The 23,321-nt window shown below is 41.9% G+C and overlaps 2 protein-coding genes across 3 annotated transcripts in view; both read left to right on the forward strand.

The window, feature by feature from the left end:
* LOC142760752 (speedy protein 1-B-like) overlaps positions 1-23,321 on the forward strand; it is a 227,505-nt gene that overhangs the window by 198,655 nt on the left and 5,529 nt on the right. The gene's annotated exons all lie outside the window — the stretch shown is intronic.
* On the forward strand, positions 1,389-6,336 carry RBP2 (retinol binding protein 2). The gene is made up of 4 exons (XM_075863927.1): positions 1,389-1,767; positions 5,131-5,309; positions 5,395-5,496; positions 6,231-6,336. Exons 1-4 carry the CDS (start codon positions 1,695-1,697, stop codon positions 6,282-6,284), a joined length of 408 nt encoding a protein of 135 aa, XP_075720042.1. The 5' UTR covers positions 1,389-1,694; the 3' UTR covers positions 6,285-6,336.

A 23,321-nucleotide genomic window follows, 5' to 3' on the forward strand; every position in this document is an offset into this window, starting at 1 on the left:
GATGAATAGAATTTTCTTTTGCATAATCTAAATGGCTTACCTGGGGAAGAGATGGCATCAGGATACACTATGGGGAGAAGGCAAACCAGCGGAAGCGGTGTGATACTCTGGGCAATGTTCTACTGGGAAACCTTGGGTCCTAGCATTCACGTGGATGTTACTTTGACACGTACCACCTACCTAAATGTTGTTGCAGACCAAGTGCAATCCTTCATGCCACGATTGCTTTTGAGGGGACGTTGGGGCATACCCCAATGTCTCTACTAGCAGCCACTATGCCCCCATGCCAGCTGCAATGCCCCAAAATGTTGCATTAGACCAGCCTGTGCTTACCTGGTATGGGCTGGTTTACTCTATGTCTGATGTATGGCGCTACACACTACAGCACCAATGTCAGTTACTAAGAAACGGAGAAGCAACCAGGCAAAAGGCCCTAGTGCCCGATTCTAGCAATGCCACTGATCCACTCCTTGCACTGGCATGAACCCCTGTGTGAGCCTGGCCTTACAGTATACTTTTCTTAAAGAGGCTCTGTCACCAGATTTTGCAACCCCTATCTGCTATTGCAGCAGATAGGCGCTGCAATGTAGATTACAGTAACGTTTTTATTTTTAAAAAACGAGCATTTTTGGCCAAGTTATGGCCATTTTTGTATTTATGCAAATGAGGCTTGCAAAAGTACAAGTGGGCGTGTTGAAAAGTAAAAGTACAACTGGGCGTGTATTATGTGCGTACATCGGGGCGTGTTTACTACTTTTACTAGCTGGGCGTTCAGATGAGAAGTATCATCCACTTCTCTTCAGAACGCCCAGCTTCTGCCAGATCACGCTGTGACGTCACTCACAGGTCCTGCATCGTGTCGGCCACATCGGCACCAGAGGCTACAGTTGATTCTGCAGCAGCATCAGCGTTTGCAGGTAAGTAGCTACATCGATTTACCTGCAAACGCCGATGCTGCTGCAGAATCATCTGTAGCCTCTGGTGCCGATGTGTCCTCGCTCGTCTGACACGATGCAGGACCTGTGAGTGACGTCAAAGCGTGATCTGGCAGAAGCTGGGCGTTCTGAAGAGAAGTGGATGATACTTCTCGTCAGAACGCCCAGCTAGTAAAAGTAGTAAACACGCCCCGATGTACGCACATAATACACGCCCAGTTGTACTTTTACTTTTCAACACGCCCAGTTGTACTTTTGCAAGCCTCATTTGCATAAATACAAAAATGGTCATAACTTGGCCAAAAATGCTCGTTTTTTAAAAATAAAAACGTTACTGTTATCTACATTGCAGCGCCTATCTGCTGCAATAGCAGATAGGGGTTGCAAAATCTGGTGACAGAGCCTCTTTAAGCGTATTCCTCCTTTACCGAAATACAGATTGAGGTGGTTCGAACATTTCAAACTTAACATATAAAAAATTGGGGTCAGCTGAAAAGGTTAATGTCTCACTGGGTCTGTCCACCCATGCAATAAAAATGATAAAATCATACAGATAATATTCCAGATTTGACCTATGGACTTATTACTGGAGATAAATTCCCTTTTCAACTTATCTGACTTGACTTTGAAACCCTTTTATCAGGATCCCAGGAATCCTTCTGCTCCACGGCATATAAACTGCTGTTAGAAAATATTTTTCTTGCAGTCTGCACCTCTGTCCACCACGTCTGTTCAGCACCCCTCCACCGTTACATCATCATGCCTGCTGACTACAATGGCACCTGGGTCATGGAGACCAATGACAACTTTGATGGATACATGAAGGCATTAGGTATTCCTAATTTCTAATAACTGAGCTTTGTAGGATTTTAAGAATGTAGGGGCACTTGGGGATTAGGGAGAAGTACTTGATAAGGGGGGGTGTGCTTACTTGGGAGTCGAATAGCATTAGGCCACGTTCAGACGTGGCTGAATTGCTGTTGAATTCCGCTGTGGACAGTCCGCAGTGGAATTCTGCAGCAGCCGATTTTTACATTTGTTTCTATACATTTTTAGGAAACTTAGTTCAGACGTTTACAGAAAATAACTGTCTGGAAATTAGGCTGCGGTGCAGAATTTTCCCTCCGCAGCATGCTCATTATATTGCGGAGAAGCAGCGAAATTGCACTGCGGATTTCAGCCTTTGCAATGCAAAAACTGAAATCTGTGGCAAGTCCGCTGTGATATCTGCAACGTCTGAATTACCTATCAAATATGCAAATATTGGTGCAAATTAGCTGCATAATTGCCCCGAATCTGCACAAACATTTGCAGCGGAAAAATTCTGCCACGGCCTTACGTGGAAGGGTTTTTTCACTGTGAGATTACAGGTTATATGTAGCAGCATGGGTGTTTGGAGGCTTTGGTATGCGAGTTGATCATGTTAGCTACTAAAGTTGATATGGATTAAGTAATAATGGGAATAGGTGCCGCTTGAAATCAATCGACCTTTGTCCCCTCAACTGACATGCCATTTATAGCACTGCAGTCCCCTTATGTGGTAAGGTGGCTTCTATGCCCCCTCAGGTACCAGCTAAAACTTTAACCAATGCATTGCCAATTGATACACCATTAGCTGTAGTTAATGCAAGGGTATGTTCATACGTTTGCTTTGTAGAACGAGATTTGATGAAGAAATTCCTGTGCCTGTTTCATGCCTCTGAATGGGGTTTGTAAAAATCCACGCACGTGCTGCAGTAACAACCCCATTCAAATTAATGGGACTGACTTTTGGGGAAATTTCTGCAACAAATCTGCCGAGTGTGAACATATCCTAAGGCCTCATTCACACGGCAGGTTTTCCCGGCCGGGTGCCGGCCGTTCATAAATCGGCCGACACCCGGCTGCATTAGGAATAATAGACCCCTAATGGGGCTATTCACACGACCGATTTTTTGACGGCCGGGAAAACCGGCCATCAAAAAATAGGACATGCTCTATCTTCGGCCGGGTACTCGGCCGCCCGGCTCCCATAGAAGTCTATGGGGCCGGGTAATACACGGCCATCACCGGGATGTGTCCCGAGTGATGGCCGGGTTTTCCGGCGCTTGCGCTCTATCTCCTCCTCCTCACAGCGCAGAGTGCATGTGAGGAGGAGGAGTTGATGCCATTCTGACTGGCTCCCTTCCCCTGCTTGTTTTAAAAGCGCCCTGGCCCGGCGACACCTTCAATGGCGCCGCTAGCAGCTGCTGCTGCTGCGGCTGCTACTACTGTAGCGACGCCACTATAGCAGAGCGGGGAGGTATCTCCCCGCTCTGCTATGTGCTAGCCGCACTTTAGCTCCTTGAAGGAGCGGAATCACCGTGTTTTCGGGGATTCCGCTCCTGGACAGAGCGCTTGATGTCTCTGTCCATATCTGGGCAGTGACATCAGGGGAAACTCCTGAAGCGGAATCCCCGAACACATGGGGATTCCCCTTCAGGAGTTGCCACTGATGTCACTGTCCGGATCTGCCCGGCCCGGCACGGATGCAAAACTTTATGCAAACCGGCCGGGCAAAATGGCCGATTTTACCGGCCGAAACTCGGGCTCGGGAACGACCCGGTCGTGTGAATCCCGCCTAACTGGTGTAAAGCCTAGTTAGCTTCCAGGTATAGTGTTAGGGTAGGTGCACATGTAAAGTGCAGATTTTGCTGCGTATTTCACCACTCTACGTTATAAGGGGTGAAATACACAGTGAAAAATCCACACAGCAGGTCAATTGTGGCGCGGAAAAATTCCACAGAATGTAGATGAGATTTATTCAAATTTCATCCACGTGGCTGGTACTGTTATGCACTGATAATTATCAGTGCGCAAATCCGCATTGGAAAATCTGCAGCATTTCCGCTACGTGCGCACTTACTGTTATGGTCTCATCACAGTCAGGGCCCCATTTCCACACAGTTTAAGACCATATTCACACATTATGGATTTACGCGCTGATTCCACGCCTAAATCCGGACATAATCAGCAGCAATTCTGTCGGCAATACATGTGATAGGTGCTTTTTCGTGAATATTGACCATGCCACGAATCTGCAGAACGTGGCTTTCATGCTGAGAAAACGTGGATTGGCTCTTTGAACTTCAATGTAGTTAATCCACATGTGAATCTGCAGTGGAAATCCAGGTTTTAACTGCAGATTTACCTAAAAATCCACAGCGGATTAGGCAATTGCAAATCCTGATGGTGTAAGCAAGATGGCAACGTATATGGAATCCAGCATATAAGAGAGACGAAGGATGGAGCAGGGAAAGAAGTTGCAGGAGTCCTATTGTTATTGTGGCCAGGCGGCTCTGCATTAAAAATTGTACATGTGTGGAAGGGATAGACGAGGAGAGTAATGGGGGGGGGGGGTATATATTCTAAACAACAATAGTGATTGCTGGGTAGAGGGATGCATAGGAGGAAATTAAATCATTGTCTGACAGCTGAACCTCAGTGGCCGAGGATGGTGGCGCACATTCTAAAACCCCTGCCCTTGGCACCAAGAGAGCTCCTGGTCTGAGTGAAATATATATTTTTTTCATACATTATTTTAGGGCACAATTGGGTGAACTAGTTGAGTCAGCTGCTTGTGACACTTAGAGACAAGATGTAGAGCATTGAACATATGTGAATCACTTTTGGCTAGCAGTCACCATACCGTGGCGCTGATATTTCTTTGACATGTACACATATTATAAAGGGATAGAATAGCATCAGTGAAAATTGCCTAAGGATCACAATTGTAACGATCTACCAGATCTGATCATTATCTGACCTGCATAGAAATATTCCCAGTCCAGGCACTGGTATTGAATGATAGGAGTGTGTAAACAGTGATCAGAATGGAAAGCGCATTAGGGGAAATATTTGCAAGGATCATAACATTTTCTATTTCTCTTCTTTAAAAAAGATCTGTGCAAGTAAAACTCAAAACAATGTCCGGTCTTTAATGGTCCGTGCAAACCCATCTTAATATGTATACAGGGTCCTATAAATAAAAAGAATTGGATGGCACAACTGCAGATGTAGTCATCTTTATTTTGACTTTTAACGCGTTAAATACTGTACTGGTAATACTGGAAATTTTTCAATGGCATTTGTTGTGTGATATCACGCTGCAGCAAGTGATCAGTCAAGATAAAGTTGGCTACATCTGTATGGCAATTCAGTTCCTTTCTTTCTGCAGATATTGACTTTGCTACCCGGAAGATTGCTTCTCATCTGACCCAGACCAAAGAACTTATTCAGAATGGAGATGAGTTTAAGACAAAGACCCTCAGCACATTCAGGAATTATGAGGTCAACTTCACTGTTGGAGTAGAATTTGAGGAGAAGACTAAAGGCTTGGATAATCGGGTGGTGCAGGTTCGTTGGTGCTGAGTTTCTATCAGTAATAATTATTTTCCCTGCATATATCGTGTAACTGATATCTGTTTTATTAATGTTACAGACCTTGGTGTCTTGGGATGGGGATAAACTTATCTGTGTCCAGAAGGGAGAGAAGAATAATCGTGGCTGGAAACATTGGCTTGAGGGAGACAAACTTTACTTGGTAAGGACTTACAGTTTTAGTGCCACTACTAGTCGATGAAATAGCTCTTATGTATGTATCTACAAATATGATATCATATATAACGCTACACATGTAAAGTTCACACTCATTTTAAAGACCTCTGCTTCCTGTGAGTGAATGGGAAAATGTTTGTTAACACCCAGATGCTAAAAACCCATACAGACCTAATACTGTGCTACAATTGTATCCCGGCTAGGCAATCCTCTCTGAGGTCCCATGAACTTGACCGTAGATTCAGGTGAAAACAGCTCCTGATTTTCAGACGTTGTTGTAGCAACTCGCGTTTTTCGCTGCTTATTTTACGGACGTTATTGGTGCTGTTTTTCAATGGAGTCAATGAGAAACGGCTCCAAAAACGTCCCAAGAAGTGACATGCACTTCTTTTTCACGGGCGTCTTTTTACGCACCGTATTTTGACAGCGACGCGTAAAATTACACCTCGCGGGAACTGAACATTGTAAAACACCCGAATTACGTCTGAAAACACTGCGAGTGAACATACCCTTACATTGAATGCTAACATAATGTATCTGCAGTATCAGACTGGTTTTTTTGGGGGGTGGGGGGGGGCACCAAGGGATATGATTCTGACTGAGGAGCCACTAGTGGAGCAGTTGCCAATAGCCACCCACTAAATTACTGCCAGGGTGCTATTTGGTAGGGCTTTATCTGATCAGCACGGTTACTCATTGTACTGTATCTTTATATTTTAGGACCTAACATGTGAGGATCAAGTTTGCCATCAGGTTTACAAAAAGAAGAACTAAGCAGCACTCGGGATTACCTGCATACTGCCCTATAGTGTAGATACATCTGTCATTCATGTCTATGTACATTTTCTAAATAAAAAAATAAAGACCTTTTTAAGAAAGTCTTACATTTTTTTTGTATGTCAATAATAAATCATTCATAGGCTTTAACCCTTTCAATACTGCCATAGTTCTTGAACTTTTGACACACAAAAATACACACACAAATAAAAGACATAATATACCCCCCATACCATTCTATCTTATAAAAGGAGACATTTTTAACATTGTATAAATGCCACCCACACGTTACTCTCATGTTGATTTTTACTTGTCTGCTCTGTAAAATCCATTTTTAAGTGGCACAATTTTTTTTTACTGATTACAGGGTTTCCTGCTGCTGCAACCTACAGCGATCAGCTGTTATCTGTGGGGGAACCCTACAGCAAGTGTTCAATTTCCCTACAGCGCCACCATAGAGGAAATAAAGCATTACATAGTAACAATTAAAATCAATGGGCCGATCATGTAATGCATGGATGTGGCGGGTCCTCTTTGTGGCAGCTCTCCACTCCGGCTATTTGATGGAGGTCTCAAATAAGGGACTACCCACTTTTAGCTTAGAATTCCCCAATAAAGTAATTGAAAATTAGTTTTTTAAACAACCCATTGAAAAAAATGTTTCATGTAAGATTTTAAATATAGGAAATATACAGTGTGTAACATGAAGAGACAGTATTCTACTCACTGGATTGTGGCCATTCACATAAGATAGTTGTCAGCCGATCTCCCAGACTTTTTTTTATAAATATGCATACATTGATCTGTCGAGCATGCATGTTTATTTCTACTGTAGAAGGTAATAAGCCGCTGCCAGACACCCTGGATGAACCGAGCATCCGGCCAGTTGAACTCCAACATGCACAATCCATGTGAGAGTGGAGTTGCCCCCATACACATTAGATTTTTAGCAATTTTGTTGTAAAAAGCTGGAATTTTCGTACGTCACCTTTATCTGCTGCCGGATTAGAACCTGCTCTTTGAATGATGCCAATGTTTTATGTGTTTCTCATAACATACTCCTAGTGCCAGGGGATAACTTGTATATCTTTACTGCATGACTCACCTTGTTTGTGCAAAATATTTTATTACATTGGACAAAGTACACCTAGAATGAAGGCTGTCTCCTAGAGTAACAAGGTACAATGGGCAATCGAGATTACAGGCCGCATCCAGAGGACCACCGCCAACATGTTACTATGACATTCTACATGATAAGGAGTGCCCACCAACTAGGTCTCCATCCCACCTCATAATCTCATCCTTAATCTCAGTATATTTCAGTGTCAAGTAAAATAACACGTGTTCACTCCCACTGCTGTATCAGAGCATTACACTGTATTTTTTCACTGCTCCATGTTTCAGATGAAACTTTACTGTATATATTGCTAAAGAAAATGAAGCTAGACCTTGGAAACCACTTTAAATAATATATAGAATTTGATTATAAGCAATTCCCTAATATCCATTTTTCACCAGTATGACTTCCCTTAGCGACTCCGGTAACGAAGAAGCGCAGTAACATGGAAAATTAAATCATGAGTGACGGCCACTGTATATGGGAAGACTTTCTGTCTGGAAAAAAACAAAAAAGAAAAAGAGACAAGATCCGTAAATATTCAAGGCACTCTTTAGGTATAGGAAGAATAATTTTATATTTTATTATTTTTTTATTTATTCTGAATTAATTTTATTTCTATGTGTATAAAAAGAGGGAGTTAAAAAAAACCTAGTAATACGTTTACCAACAATTGACAGTAAAAGACAATACAAATTACCTGGCCAGGTTCTACAATAATTTTTTATATAAGTACATAGAGCGATTCACCAACCCGAGTGACTGCCACATTTAAGTTGTTATGGCAACATCGGCACCCCGCTACGCGATTGCGGGGGGGGCGATTGTTGCGGGGGGGGGGGGTGATTGCTATGGCAACCGGAAGCCTAACAAAGGCTTCGGGTCTGCCATTTATTGAAGGCGATTACGTCCTGCCGGAGGCAGGACCTAATATGCCTCCTGTCAGTGTGAAACTGACAGGTATAATACCCTGCAATACACAAGAATTACAGGGTATTATAAAAACGATCCAACAATTGGATCTTCAAGTCCATAGAAGGACTAAAAAAAAAAAAAAGGAAAAAAAGTTACAAAGAATGTACAAAAGTAAAATGTAAAAATTGACTTTTTTCCCTTATAAAGTCCTTTATTATTGGAAAAAAATGAAAAAAAAGGAATAAACTATGAATAATTGGTATCGCTGCGTCCGTAACAGCCTGAGCTATAAACATATAATGTAATTTATCCTGCACGGTGACCGCCATAAAAAAAAATAATTAAAAAACTATACCGGAATCGCTATTTTTAGTCACTTCAGCTCCCAAATAATTTTCAGAAATACGGATCAAAAAGTCGCATGTACCCAAAAATTGTACCAATAAAAACTACAGTTTATTCCGCAAACAACAAGCCCTCACACAGCTTTCCTGATAGAAAAATAAAAAAGTTGTGGCTCTTAGAATATGGCGACACAAAAACGAAAAAAAAAAATAAAACTGTGATTTTATCGTGCAAACACCATAAAACATAAAAAAACGTATATACATATGGTATCGCCATAATCGCATTGACCCGCAGAATAAATTAAATATGTCATATATAGCGCACGGTGAACGCCGTAAAAAATAAATAAAAAATAATAGAAGTTTTGACGGCCTAATTCAGCAAAAAACTTATGGGATCAAAATGCTCACTATACCCCTAGACAAATTCTTTTTATGGCTGTAGTTTCCCAAATGGGGTCACTTCTGGGGCTTGTCCACTGTTTTGGACCCTCAGGGGCTTTGCAAATGCGACATGACACCCGAAAACCAATTGAGTAAACTTGATCTCCAATAGCCAAATAGCGCTTCTTCGCTTCTGAGCCCTGCTGTGCGTCCAAAGAGACGTTTATTACCACATATGGGGTATTGCCGTAATCAGGAGAAATTGCTTTACAAATCTTGGGGTGCTTTTTCTTCTTTATTGCTTGTAAAAATTTATAATTTCTAAGTTTTATTGAAAAAAAAATTAGATTTTCATTTTTACGTACTAACTATACCCCTTGATGCATTCCTTGAGGTGCGTAGTTTGTCAAATGGTGTCTTTTTGGAGGTGTTTCCACTGTTTTGGCCCCACGAGATCTCTTCAAACCTGACATGGTGCCTAAAATATATTCTAATAAAAAGGAGGCCCCAAAATCCAGTAGGCACTCCTTTGCTTCTGAGGCCTGTGGTTCAGTCCATTAGTGCAATAGAGCCACATGTGGGATATTTCTAAAAACTGCACAATCCGGGTAATATATATTGAGTTGCGTTTCTCTGGTAAATCCTTTTGTGTTACAGAAAAAAATGGATTAAAATGAATTTTCCGACAAAAAAAAGACATTTGTAAATTTCCCCTCTACTTTTTTCCTGTGAAATACCTAAAGGGTTAAGAAACTTTCTAAATGCTGTAATGAATACTTTGAGCGGTGTAGTTTTTAAAATTGGGTGACTTATGGGGGTTTCTATATATAAGGCCCTCAAAGCCACTTCAGAACTGAACTGGTACCTATAAAAATAGGTTTTGGTAATTTTCTTGAAAATGTGGGAAATTGCTGCTAAAGTTCTAAGCCTTGTAACGTCGTAGAAAAATAAAATAATGTTCAAAAAACAATGCAAATATAAAGTAGACATATGGAATATGTGAAATAATAACTATTTTGTGTGGTATTACTGTCTATCTTACAAGCAGATAAGTTTAAAATTAGAAAAATCATAATTTTTTAAAATTTTCTCTAAATTTTGGTGTTTTTTACAACTAAGCAATGAATTTATTGACCAAATTTTTCCACTAGCATAAAGTACAATATGTCACGAGAAAACAATCTCAGAATCGCTTAGATAGGCAAAAGCATTCCGGAGTTATTACCACATAAAGTGACACATGTCAGATTTGAAAAAATGGGGCTGGTCCTGAAGGCCAAAGTGTGCTCGGTCCTGAAGGGGTTAAAATCCTCCCACCACCCCAGATGTAGGCATGCATATGATGGTGCACAAGATGACCCCATGGCTGTTCCTTGTATTTGCCTATAGTAGTTTCCATCAAAGGAGAAACAATTATAATTTAGTACAAATTCAAGCATCTCTACGATAAATTCGTTTTGGTGTGCCCAGCTTCCTCCCCTTCTCTCCAGAAAGTGTGCAGCTGCTCTAAGACCAACATTGTGGGGGATTGAGGTGTACAATGATTCCACATCCAAACCCACTAACAAAAAATCTCCTTCAATCTCTCAATTTTCCCCAGTAAATCTCCTGTATCCAGAATAAAAGAGGGAAGCATGCGGACGAATGGTTTAAGTTTTTCATCTATATATTTTCCTAAATAATCATTTGGACCATCACAACCAGAGATGATTGGTCTACCCGGGGGATTGGTTTTATTTTTGTGTAGTTTAGGAAGTATATATATAGTGGGCATCCGGGATTCCTTAACCTCTAGATATTGAAATTCCTGTTTATTTATTAAACCTTCATCCAATGCAAACATGAGTTTTCTATTTAGAGTATTTGTTATATCGGCAGTAGGATTACTACTTAAAAGAGTATCAAATTCTGTATTCAGTTGTCTTTTGATCTCACCGACATAGTATTCCTCCCTGAGTAGGACAACATTTCCACCCTTATCACTTGGTTTGATCACAATTTTGTCTAGTTTTTTCAAATCATTTAGGGCTTTTCTTTCTTTTTTCGTTAGGTTGTCCTCACTCAGGAAGGAAGACCAGTCGATGAGACCAATATCTCTTTGTATAGCTTCAATAAAGGCATATGTATATCTATGCATAGAGTAAATGCTGGGCATTGTGGTGCTTTTTTTACGCAGTTCTATGAATTCTGGGATAATATCATTCTGAACTATTTCTACTCCATATCTATCATCTGGGTCAGAGTTTTCATTCAAAAGTTCATTTAAGTCCATTAAGGTATTCAAATCCGTTGATTCGATTTGAGCATCCATACATAAGGTTTCTATCTGGAACTGGTTATGTTGGGACTATATGGCCGCCACTCTTTATGGGGTTCTTTTCAGCTGGGAGGGGGGGTCTTTCCGATTTCCTGTGCTGGTCCTGCAAACCCACCAGAGAACTGTAGGCTGCTTTTTTACAACACCAAGCAGACTGCATAAATATGCCTGTGCTCCCAGAATGTTTGGGAGAGTAGTCTTTTCTCCTCCATTAGCTTGGTGCCGCCATTAGTGGATTAGTCATGGCAGCAGGGACCGACGTTTGTCCCTGCTGCCTACACAGTAGTACAGTGTCTGTGATTTGCCATCATTAAACTACCAACAGCATCGTGACAAAGGCCAGCTGGCACTGTTATGTGGTTTCATGGGAATAGCAATCAGGATTCAAGCGCATTAGATAGGAGCATGGCCTATATGATAATTGCCGTGGTACATGTCTGAAATATTTCTACAGCATAATTTGCACATTGCACATGGTATTTCCTCCTTTAAAGGGGTATTCCAGCCTAAAACATTTATCACCTATCCACAGGAAAGTCGAGGAACAACCGATGTGCTCAGTTGTTTCTGTGAGTGCCATAGACTTCAAATGGAGTGGTAGCACGTATGCTTGATTGCCGCTCTATTTAAAGGGAACCTGTCACCAGCATTTCACCTATTAAAACCTACTCACCCCTCGCTGGCCGTTGCTATCAAAAGTTCATTGCCGTTATCCCATCTCTTAAACTCCTCCTCCGACTGTAAATAACGGTCTGCAAACATTTTGGGCCTTTTATGGTAATAATCCGGTGTCCCTTTGTGTGCACGCACCAGAACAGGACATCAATGCACAAGCGCGGGATTTCGTGTGTGCTGGGGGGAGGCGAGAAACTGTCAATCAAAAGTAAGGAGGCGGAGTTAACTCTGAAAGGCTTGAGAAATGAAGATATGACTCTTTTCAAATGAAGATATGACTCATGCTCATTAGCATATGGCACAGGAACACAAAAAAACTGAATACTAAAGCTACAGAGACTACTTAGAATATAATTATAGGTTACAGAAAAATGATTTTTCACCCACTACCACCAGGTGTTGCTGGTTTAATCGGTGAAATGCTGGTAAAAGGTTCCATTTAAGGTCCTTCATGTGGCGGTCATGCAGCTGCAGTGTGCAGGAATGCCCTGTTCTAGCGATCGGTGGGGGTCCCAGTGGTTGGATCCTGATCAATCTAAAATTTAGATCCACTAAATTTAGATCCACTGGATAGGTGATACAGGTGTGGGACTAGCTCTTTTGGTGCCTAAGGCAATAGCTTCAAAAGCACCCCTTCACGATCCGTGCAATAACAAAGGATAAAGTAACACAGAGTGGCCAGGGGGGTTCAAAAGGCGTCAGCGAGGCAACAAAAACTATGCTGGCATGTAACTTTACTGCAAGTTTGTGCAGATTTCAAATTGATTGGTAATGACAGCACGATTTTGCAGCTAAACTGCAGTTTGATTGTTAATAATGGCTTTTTAGCTGCAAAGTCGTATAACCATTAAGGCTGAGTTCACATGGAGCGGATACGCTTTAAAAAAGTACGCTGCGTATCCGCCCTGTGCTTTGCAGGGAATTCTGGGCGAAAAAACTGTGGTGCAGTTGCAGGTGTTTATAGCTTTTAAAGGAAAGGTGTTGCGAAAAAAAATTTTTGTTTATATTTTTATATTTTATATTTTTAGTGTGTTATTAAAATAAATTGTATTTATTTGTGTTTTTGTGTTTTACTTTTTTCTTTTTTCTTACTTTTTCTTCACTATGGGGGCTGCCATTTTTTTTTTCATCTCTGTATGTGTCGATTAACGACACATACAGAGATGGAATACGGCACATACATCCCCATAGAGAATGCGAACGGGAGCCGTTCCATTCACTATGGTGTACGCCCACACAGTCCATAAGGAAGGTCTTCAGCCGAGCGACATCCGGCGCCATTTTCATGTGGACCGGAAGCCGCGGCCGGACAGTAAGATGACTACTTCCGGTCGCGGCTTCCGGACATATGTTCAGAAGCAAGGACTAGGAGCGGACGGCGCGGAGGGAGCGGTGGCGGCAGGAGCAGGTAAGTTATGTTTGTGTATGTTCGTGTTTTACTGTGTGATTACCACTCTATGTAAGCCTACTACACTGTGCATTCGCTCAAAAAATGGCGGCACACAGTGTAGGAGGTTTGAACATTCAACCCCCTCCTTTCTCCTGGCACTAGCCAGGATAAAGGAGGGGGATTAATTGAGCACACTAGAGAGAGTGTCTTCTCCAATTTTGCAGCATAAAGCAATGAGATTGCTTTACCACATTCCAATGCTGCAATTTTGGGAATTACTCCCTCTAGTGACCAGCACTGGCAAATGTTATAAATTAGAATCTAATTTATAATATTTCCTGACGTGAAAAAATGTAAAAAATTAGAACAATGTGTAATCATGTACAGTGGAGGAAATAAGTATTTGATCCCTTGCTGATTTTGTAAGTTTGCCCACTGTCAAAGTCATGAACTGTCTAGAATTTTTAGGCTAGGTTAATTTTACCAGTGAGAGATAGATTATATTAAAAAAAATAAAGAAAATCACATAGTCAAAATTATATATATTTATTTGCATTGTGCACAGAGAAATAAGTATTTGATCCCCTACCAACCATTAAGAGTTCAGCCTCCTCCAGACCAGTTACACGCTCCAAATCAACTTGGTGCCTGCATTAAAGACAGCTGTCTTAAATGGTCACCTGTATAAAAGACTCCTGTCCATAGACTCAATTAATCAGTCTGACTCTAACCTCTACAACATGGGCAAGACCAAAGAGCTTTCTAAGGATGTCAGGGACAAGATCATAGACCTGCACAAGGCTGGAATGGGCTACAAAACCATAAGTAAGACGCTGGGTGAGAAGGAGACAACTGTTGGTGCAATAGTAAGAAAATGGAAGACATACAAAATGACTGTCAATCGACATCGATCTGGGGCTCCATGCAAAATCTCACCTCGTGGGGTATCCTTGATCCTGAGGAAGGTGAGAGCTCAGCCGAAAACTACACGGGGGGAACTTGTTAATGATCTCAAGGCAGCTGGGACCACAGTCACCAAGAAAACCATTGGTAACACATTACGCCGTAATGGATTAAAATCCTGCAGTGCCCGCAAGGTCCCCCTGCTCAAGAAGGCACATGTACAGGCCCGTCTGAAGTTTGCAAATGAACATCTGGATGATTCTGAGAGTGATTGGGAGAAGGTGATGTGGTCAGATGAGACTAAAATTGAGCTCTTTGGCATTAACTCAACTCGCCGTGTTTGGAGGAAGAGAAATGCTGCCTATGACCCAAAGAACACCGTCCCCACTGTCAAGTATGGAGGTGGAAACATTATGTTTTGGGGGTGTTTCTCTGCTAAGGGCACAGGACTACTTCACCGCATCAATGGGAGAATGGCTGGAGTCATGTACCATCAAATCCTGAGTGACAACCTCCTTCCCTCCACCAGGACATTAAAAATGGCTCGTGGCTGGGTCTTTCAGCACGACAATGACCCGAAACATACAGCCAAGGCAACAAAGGAGTGGCTCAAAAAGAAGCACATTAAGGTCATGGAGTGGCCTAGCCAGTCTCCAGACCTTAATCCCATCGAGAACTTATGGAGGGAGCTGAAGATCTGAGTTGCCAAGCGACAGCCTCGAAATCTTAATGATTTACAGATGATCTGTAAAGAGGAGTGGGACAAAATTCCATCTAACATGTGTGCAAACCCCATCATCAACTACAAAAAAACGTCTGACTGCTGTGCTTGCCAACAAGGGTTTTGCCACCAAGTATTAAGCCTTGTTTACCAAAGGGATCAAATACTTATTTCTCTGTGCACAATGCAAATAAATATATATAATTTTGACAATGTGATTTTCTGTTTTTTTTTTTTCATATAATCTATCTCTCACTGGTAAAATTAACCTAGCCTAAAAATTCTAGACTGTTCATGTCTTTGACAGCGGGCAAACTTACAAAATCAGCAAGGGATCAAATACTTATTTCCTTCACTGTATATACTAACTGTTTAACTAAAAAAAAATAAAAAAATTCTAGTAACACATTCCCTTTAACAAGTAATCTAGATTTTTCATACATGTCTGCATGTGCTGTCTGTGAGCCCCCTGGGCAGGGGCGTAACAAAGAAAGACTAGGCCCCATAGCAAACTCTTGAGTGGGCCCCCCCAGGTGCCACACGCAGCCCGCCTAATAGATAGTGCCCCCTATAGATTGTGCTATTTAGCCCCCCTGTAGACAGTGCTATACAGCCCTGCCTGTAGACAGTGTCACACCCCACTTGTAGATAGCACCCCCAACCTCCCCCTTGTAGATAGTGCCATACAGCCCCCTGTATATATTGCCATAAAGCCCCCTCTGTATATAGCGCCATACAGCTCCCCCTGTAATATAGTGCCACACAGCGCCCTCCCTTGTATATAGTGCCACACAGCCCCCCCCTTAGTAGATAGTGCCACACACGGACTCCTGTATATTGCACCACACACAGTCCCTTGAAAATAGAGCCACATCCCTCCCCTTTGTAAATAGTGCCATACAGCCCCCCTAGTAGATATGGCCACACAGCCCCCCTTAAAAGAGCCACACAGTTCCCCCATGTGTATAGTGCCACAAAGCTCCCCCTTGTGTATAGTGCCACACAGCCCCCCCCCCTTCTATATAGTGCCACACAGCCCCCCAAGTAGTACAAGGCAAAGGCACATCCCAGAAAGTTGGATCAGCCAGGGGGATATCAATCAAACATGGAAAGGTGGGTTTGGAGGCAGGACTATGTGACTCTTCAGGATAGCGGCACCGCCCCATGACCCTTTAATGAGTAATTAGCATATAGTGTGCGCCATTTTAAAAGTTGATTTTATAGATTTTGCTGCATCTGAAAAAAACATACATTTGGAAATATTGTCAGGTCATGTATTACCGCATGTGGCGGTTCAAGGTGTTCAAAATAACAGACAGGTTCCCATGAAATATAGAATGAATTGAAAACAATACCATCTGCCCTGCAATTTTGTTATTCTAAATATATCCTATACAATTACAGCTCCAGAACCAGCCTCATACATATATACAGTACCCCAATCAAGCTCCGTACATAAATACAGCACTAGAACCAAGCTCTGACATATATACAGTACCACAACCAAGCTCAATACATAAATACAGCACTAGAGCAAAGCTCTGACATATATACAGTACCAGAACCAAGCTCTGACATATATACAGTACCACAACCGAGCTCAGTACAGAAATACATCACTAGAAACAAGCTCTGACATATATACAGCACTAGAACCAAGCTCAGTACATAAATACAGCAATAGAACCAAACTCTGACATATATACAGCACTATAACCAAGCTCATTACATAAATACAGCAATAAAACCAAGCTCATACATATACATGGCATGAGAGCCAAGCTTAATACATATATACAGCACCAGAACCAACCTCAGTACATAAATACAGCATTAGAACCAAGCTCTGACATATATACAGCACCAGAATCAACCTCAGTACATAAATACAGCACTAGACCAAAGCTCAGTACATATATGCAATACCAGAACCAAGGTCAGTACATATATATACAATACCAGAACCAAGATGAGTACATAAATACAGCCCCAGGACCAAGCTAAGTACATATATACTGCCCAGAACCAAACTTAGTACATATATACAGCACCAGAACAAAGCTCAGTACATAAATACAGCCCCAGAACCAAGCTCAGTACATATATACAACCCTAGAACCACCTCAGTACATATATACAGTACAAGAACCAAGTTCATGCATATATACAGCACCAGAACAAAGCTCAGTACTTAAATACACCATCAGAACCAAGATCAGTACATATATACAGCACCAGAACAAAGCTCAGTACATACATACAGCCCCAGAACAAAGCTCAGTACATATATACAACACCAGAACATATACAGCTCAATTTAGTGCAACCCCTGCCGTATAGCTTTGTACAGCGTAAAACTACAGCTGCCAGCATGGCCAAAACAATGGTAAGGGTATGCTGGGAGATACTGTTTCACAAAAAAAAACATCATACCACCCATCATCTCGCTGCAGATCATACAGTGACTACAGTACTGATTAGAGGCAGAATAAACATTTACATTAAGTGACTCACCGATGACGTCTCAGATTCTAGTTATTTTTCTCTTTTCTTGTCCCTCCGGTCCAGACCTCTATGATGGATTTCTCCCGGCCATGACCCATTTCTGCAGTTTTCCGCTCAGAGGTCTTCAGCTTCTCACTTTTAACACATTTCTGTACCTATAAACGAAGATAAAATTCTCAACACCTCTAAATATAATAGTACCATACACTGTGTCCCACACACACACACACACACACACACACACACATACACACAAACACACACACACACACACACACACACACACACACCGTGCCTCCTGTAGATAGTTCCCCCATAGCCCCCTGTAGATAGTGACCCCCATAGAGCCTTTGTAGATAGTGCCCTACATAGAAGCCTCTGTAGATTGTGCCCCACATACAGCCCTCTGTATCCCACATATGGACTCCAGAGCTGCAAGGCAATAGTACTAACCACTGAGCGACCGTGCTGATGTACTGATGTAATCCGCGTGTTTTTAGCAAATGCACAAATTTTAGAGTAGTACAAAAAATGTCCTGAATTTAACTATAAATAATATTTTTGGTGGGACAACCGTTTTAACTTAATACCGATGATTTGGTGCAGCATTGTACTCCTTTGACTTTAATATGACCCTGTATTATGTATAAATTATTATACATACACATGTTGGTAACATGTTCATCTGAGGCTAGATTCACACGGGCGTTGCGCATCTTGGACATGAAAAACAGCTGTTTTTTACGTCCGAAGTGCATCCGTGCTCTGCGCGGCGGGGCGTAATATCACACATCCCCCATATACTAGAGTCTATGGAGGAATGCGTGAAACGTAAAAAAATAGGACATGTCCTATATTCTCACGGACCCTTGACGCGGTCCGTTGAAACAATGGCCGTGTGAACGGCCACATTGTATTATATAGGTCCGTGTGACGGCCATTGTTTCAACAGGTGTCACACGGACGTTTAACACGTTCGTGTGAATAAGGCCTTATAATTGTATTACATAAGGAAATAAGTCTAAAAGGTGAGGAGAATGGTGAAGCCACTTGTTGACATGGGAAGCATATGGGATCTCTTTCTCAGGGTACTTGTTTACCTAATGGAATTAACTATAAAACTGGACTATTCTATTATTATTAATGATATCCTAAATATTTTGTACAATCCTTTAATTTAATTTTTCAATTGTTAGGGTCAGTGCACTTTGCTTGGCGGGTCCTGCAGCAAAAGCCACAGCGGAATTATTCCTGCCATCGGCAGGAAGATTCCTCCTCAAATTGACTACAATGGGAGGTCTGGGTGGAATCTGCCCGAAGATTGGGCAGGACGGTTCTTTTCCCGCTAGCTAAAAAAATCAGCTAGCGGGAAGAAAAAGCGTCAGACTCCAATTGAAATGAACGGGAGGCTGAATTCTGTAGCGGAATCCGCTGCAAGTTCCGCGGAAAAAATTCTGCCATGTGAACAGAGCCTTATTGCAATCAAATCTTAGTTCAAATTTAATGTTGCAAAATATACACTATATGGCCAAAAGTATTTGGACACTCCTTATAATTATTGGGTTCAGATGTTTCAGCCGAAAACCCATTGCAAATAGGTGCATGAAATCAAGCTATTCAATCTTCATAGACAATTATTGGTAGTAGTCTGGGTCTTACTGGAGAGCTCACTGAATTTAAACGTGCCAAAAGTCAGAAGTGTCTGAAAGCCCTTTTACACGGGCCAATGATTGGACAAACAAGCGTCCATATGAACGTGTAAACAGAGCAACAAACAGCCGATGAACTGATTGTATTGTTTAGGCAGCATAAAAAATGATCATTGTCGGCAGTACATCTCCCTGTGTAAACAGGGAGATGTGCTGCCGACATGATAGAAATGCATGGGGACGAGCGATCGTAGTAATGAAGAGGTAGACCATGCAAACTCACAGAATGGGTCCGCCAAGTGTGAAGTGTGTAAAAATTGCTTATCCGCTGTTGTATCACTCACTACAGAGTTACAGACTGCTCCTAGATGTGACATCAGCACAAGATCTGTGCGTCTGAGTTTCATGAAATTGGTTTCATTGTTTGAGCAGCTGCATACAATCCTGAGATCACCATGCGCAATGCCAAGCGATGGCTGGAGTGATGTAAAGCACGCCGCCACTGGACTCTGGAGCAATGGAAAGAATCATGTGTCATTCTCTGGTAGTCTGATGAACAAATCTGGTATTTGCGGTTACAGCATACAAAGACATTTTAGGCAATTGTATCCTTGCAAATTTGTGACAACAGACAGGGGCGGATTACCATGAGGGCAATCTGGGCAAGTTCCCGGGGCCTGAGGCTGGAAGGGGGCCCAGTTTGCCCTGGTTCTCCCGAACCGGTTTTTAAAATTACAGCCGGTTCACAGAACCGGGGTGAAGCAGGACCTCTCACCCAATTGTATCCGCGTCCTTAGAACGCGAATACAATTGATTACTATTGGCAGTCATTGATCAGTGAGCGCTGGGCCGCATCTCCACCCAAGGAGACGCCAGCGCTCACTTCCGCTCAATTCTGCTGTGTCCCATAGGGTGCATGCGCACGCTCGTGCCTGGCCTTAAAGGGCCAGCGCACACACATGAAAATAATTACCAATTAACCCATGATCACCCTGGACTATAAGAAGGGCCCTGCCCTTTCACTCATTGACTGAGCATTGTTGTGTTTACCCCTGTTAGTCTTGCAAATGGTCCCTTAATGTTATCCTGTTCCCAGTGTTCCCGTACCTGCTACCTGTATCCTGTATCCCGTGCTACCGTTGTTCCTGTGCCAAAGAAGTTGGAATCGTGTTGTGCCTCTGGTCAAGCCTGCTGTGTTACACCACGCCTGGTGTCATCTGCCACGCTTTGCATCAACTGCCATCTGAAGTACCATCTGTGCCTAGCCACTGCGACTATTCAGGTACCCTTGTGCTGGACTTTGTATTATTGGGTACTCTGTTGTTTGGCCAGCTGCCTCCCCGAAAAGGCGGTGGAGCCTAGTGGGTCCACATATCCACAGATCGTGACCGTATATAAGTATTGAGCTTGGTTCTGGTGTTGTATATATGTACTGGGCCTTGTTCTCGTGCTGTATATATGTACTGAGCTTTGTTCTGGGGCTGCATATTTTTACTTAGCTTGGTTCTGGGGCTGTATATATTTACCTCATATTAAGGTAAAAGTAGATGTTAAATCTACTTTTACCTTAAGAGAAGGTAAATATATACAGTAAAAACTAAACCCCCAAAAAATTAAGGAATCTCAGTTTTTTCCAATTCACCCATTATATGGTACTTTAAATGGTGGCAAAAAAAATACAACTCCTCCCGCAAAAAAAAATCCTTCACACACCACTCCATTGACGTAAAAATAAAAAAAAGTAATGGCTCTAGAGAGGCGGCCAGTGAAAAATGAAAAATGGCTTGGACTTGGAGTTAAACAACAGAGACAGGTTCTTGGAGGTTATATTCACGCACAGCAGATTATATCCCCGGAAACCATAAACAATTTAAAGCTTCTGACTCTTTAGTGTCTCAGTATTCTGCTTTCTCTCTTCTCTATAGCTCATTCTGCTTTTACAGCAAATTCAAAACTGTGCCGGATCTGTGGCCGCCTAAATAGAAATCTGCAAATATATACGGTATAGTGTCACCAGAATCTTGTATTCAGAGTTTGGGGGGGGGGGGCAGACTTGAAAAAAGTGCCCCGGGCCAATGGTACCCTTAATCCGCCCCTCATAACAGCCAACAGTTTGGGAAACACATTTTTCTGTTCCATTCACTAATTTGATAACAAAAAAATGCATATATGTACAATATACAATGTGATGGGAAAAATTCCCCTATTATTGTGCATATTATATAAAACTAAATAGACAGGCACAGATTCAGTATTTATGTAAGACCTACAGTATATTGTACATAAAATGAGTGCCGAACAGCCACAATTATATCTACAAAAAGATATCATCTTTAATGCTGCAGTCAAAACAATCATTAATACCAATGATGAGTCTCCAGAGAATCGGCATCACAGGACCCCTAAATTAACCCCTTCCCGTTGTAAACAATTTTCAGATTTTCATTTACATTTTTTCCTCCCCACCTTCCAAAAGTCATAACATTTTCATTTTTCCGTCCATGTAGTCCTATGAGGGCTTGATTTTTGCGGGACGAGTTGTAGTGTTTCATAGCACCATTTATTGTGCCATATAAAGTACTAGGAAACGTGAAAAAATTATTTGTCGGGTAGAAAATTAAATAAACAGCAATTCCTCTATTGTTTTTTGGCCTTCGTTTTTACGGAATTCACCGTGCAATTAAAACAAGATCTTAGCAACCATCGCTACCCTGCTATTGCATTGCGGGGGGCATGATGAGCTGCTAGAAGGGGTCGCCCCCCTCTTTCTAACGATGTAAATGCATTGGCCGCTATTGGCCGCGGCATTTAATGGGTTAAACTAGCGGGATTGCGCTTGTTACTGTGAAGTGTCAGCTGTAACATACAGCCGACGCCTGCATTGTATAGAGCAGGCTTACTCCGTGCCATACGTCAAATGTCGGGACGGGGTTAAAGCCTATGTAAAACTTTGAAAGGCATTTTATTATTAATAAAAAGTCAATCAGTGTAATTTGTGCAACTTTATAAATAGTTTTTAGTAAAAATGATTTTTACTTTTTGAGATACAGCTATTTTGTATTCTCTATACAGAGCAGCTGTATCTAGCGATAAATCCTGTCGCCCGTCAGGTCCGCGGGACTGACGGATTCAGTGAAAGCGGGTCCTGTGTGTCTCTTACACGCAGGATCCACCTGTAATCTATCACATCTAAGTTCATAACTAACTAATGTGATAGATTACAGGTGGATCTTGTGTGTCAGAGACACAAAGGACCCGGTGACACTGAATCCTTCAGGTGCGCTGGACTGACAGACTCAGGTCATAGCGAACTATGCACCTGCTCTGTATACAGAATACAGAGCAGCTATATCTCAAAAAGTAAAAATAATTTTTAATAAAAACTATTTATAAAGTTGCAAAACCTTTTATTAAAAATAAAAAAATAAGAATGGCCTTTTAAAGCTTTACATAGCCTTTAATGCAGAACTTGAACCAGACCCCTAAATTAATTAAAAATCCAGACTGAATCCCTTAAATAATCCAGACCCCAGACAAGACCCCTGAATAAGACTCCAAATCAGACCCAAAAATTAATAAGACCCCAGATTAGACTAAAGGAAATGAACTCAGACCGCTCTATTTACTTACTGTTCCTCGCTGGCTTCTCTTCTTTTTGGGCGCCGCTACACGCATGGTCCTGATGCCAGCCAGCACAAAGACCTTGTATGTACCGCAACACACAACAACCTGGCGGTGACTAACATCAAGACCCTGTGTGGCGGGCTCTGAAGGGCTTGATGTAGCTATAGGGCCCACTCACAACTGCGACCAATGTGACCCCTATAGCTCTGCCACCTCTTCCTGTGTAGAATCTATAGCAATGAAATATAAATGCAATATATCTTATGCATGACTTTCATCTGAATGTACACCATGTAACAATGTAACACTACATTTCTCTACCTATGCAACCAGTATACTAATAGTGATGTCACTGTACATAGAGATCAGGACAATACATAGTATATAGAGAATTTATATAATAGAAATATATATGGCTATGAATGTATGACATATGGGGGCACATGTATGACAACAATGCCAGTCAATTTCTTGTAAATCTGAATAG

Source organism: Rhinoderma darwinii, chromosome 4, assembly GCF_050947455.1.
Source record: "Rhinoderma darwinii isolate aRhiDar2 chromosome 4, aRhiDar2.hap1, whole genome shotgun sequence".
Lineage (NCBI taxonomy): Eukaryota > Metazoa > Chordata > Amphibia > Anura > Rhinodermatidae > Rhinoderma > Rhinoderma darwinii.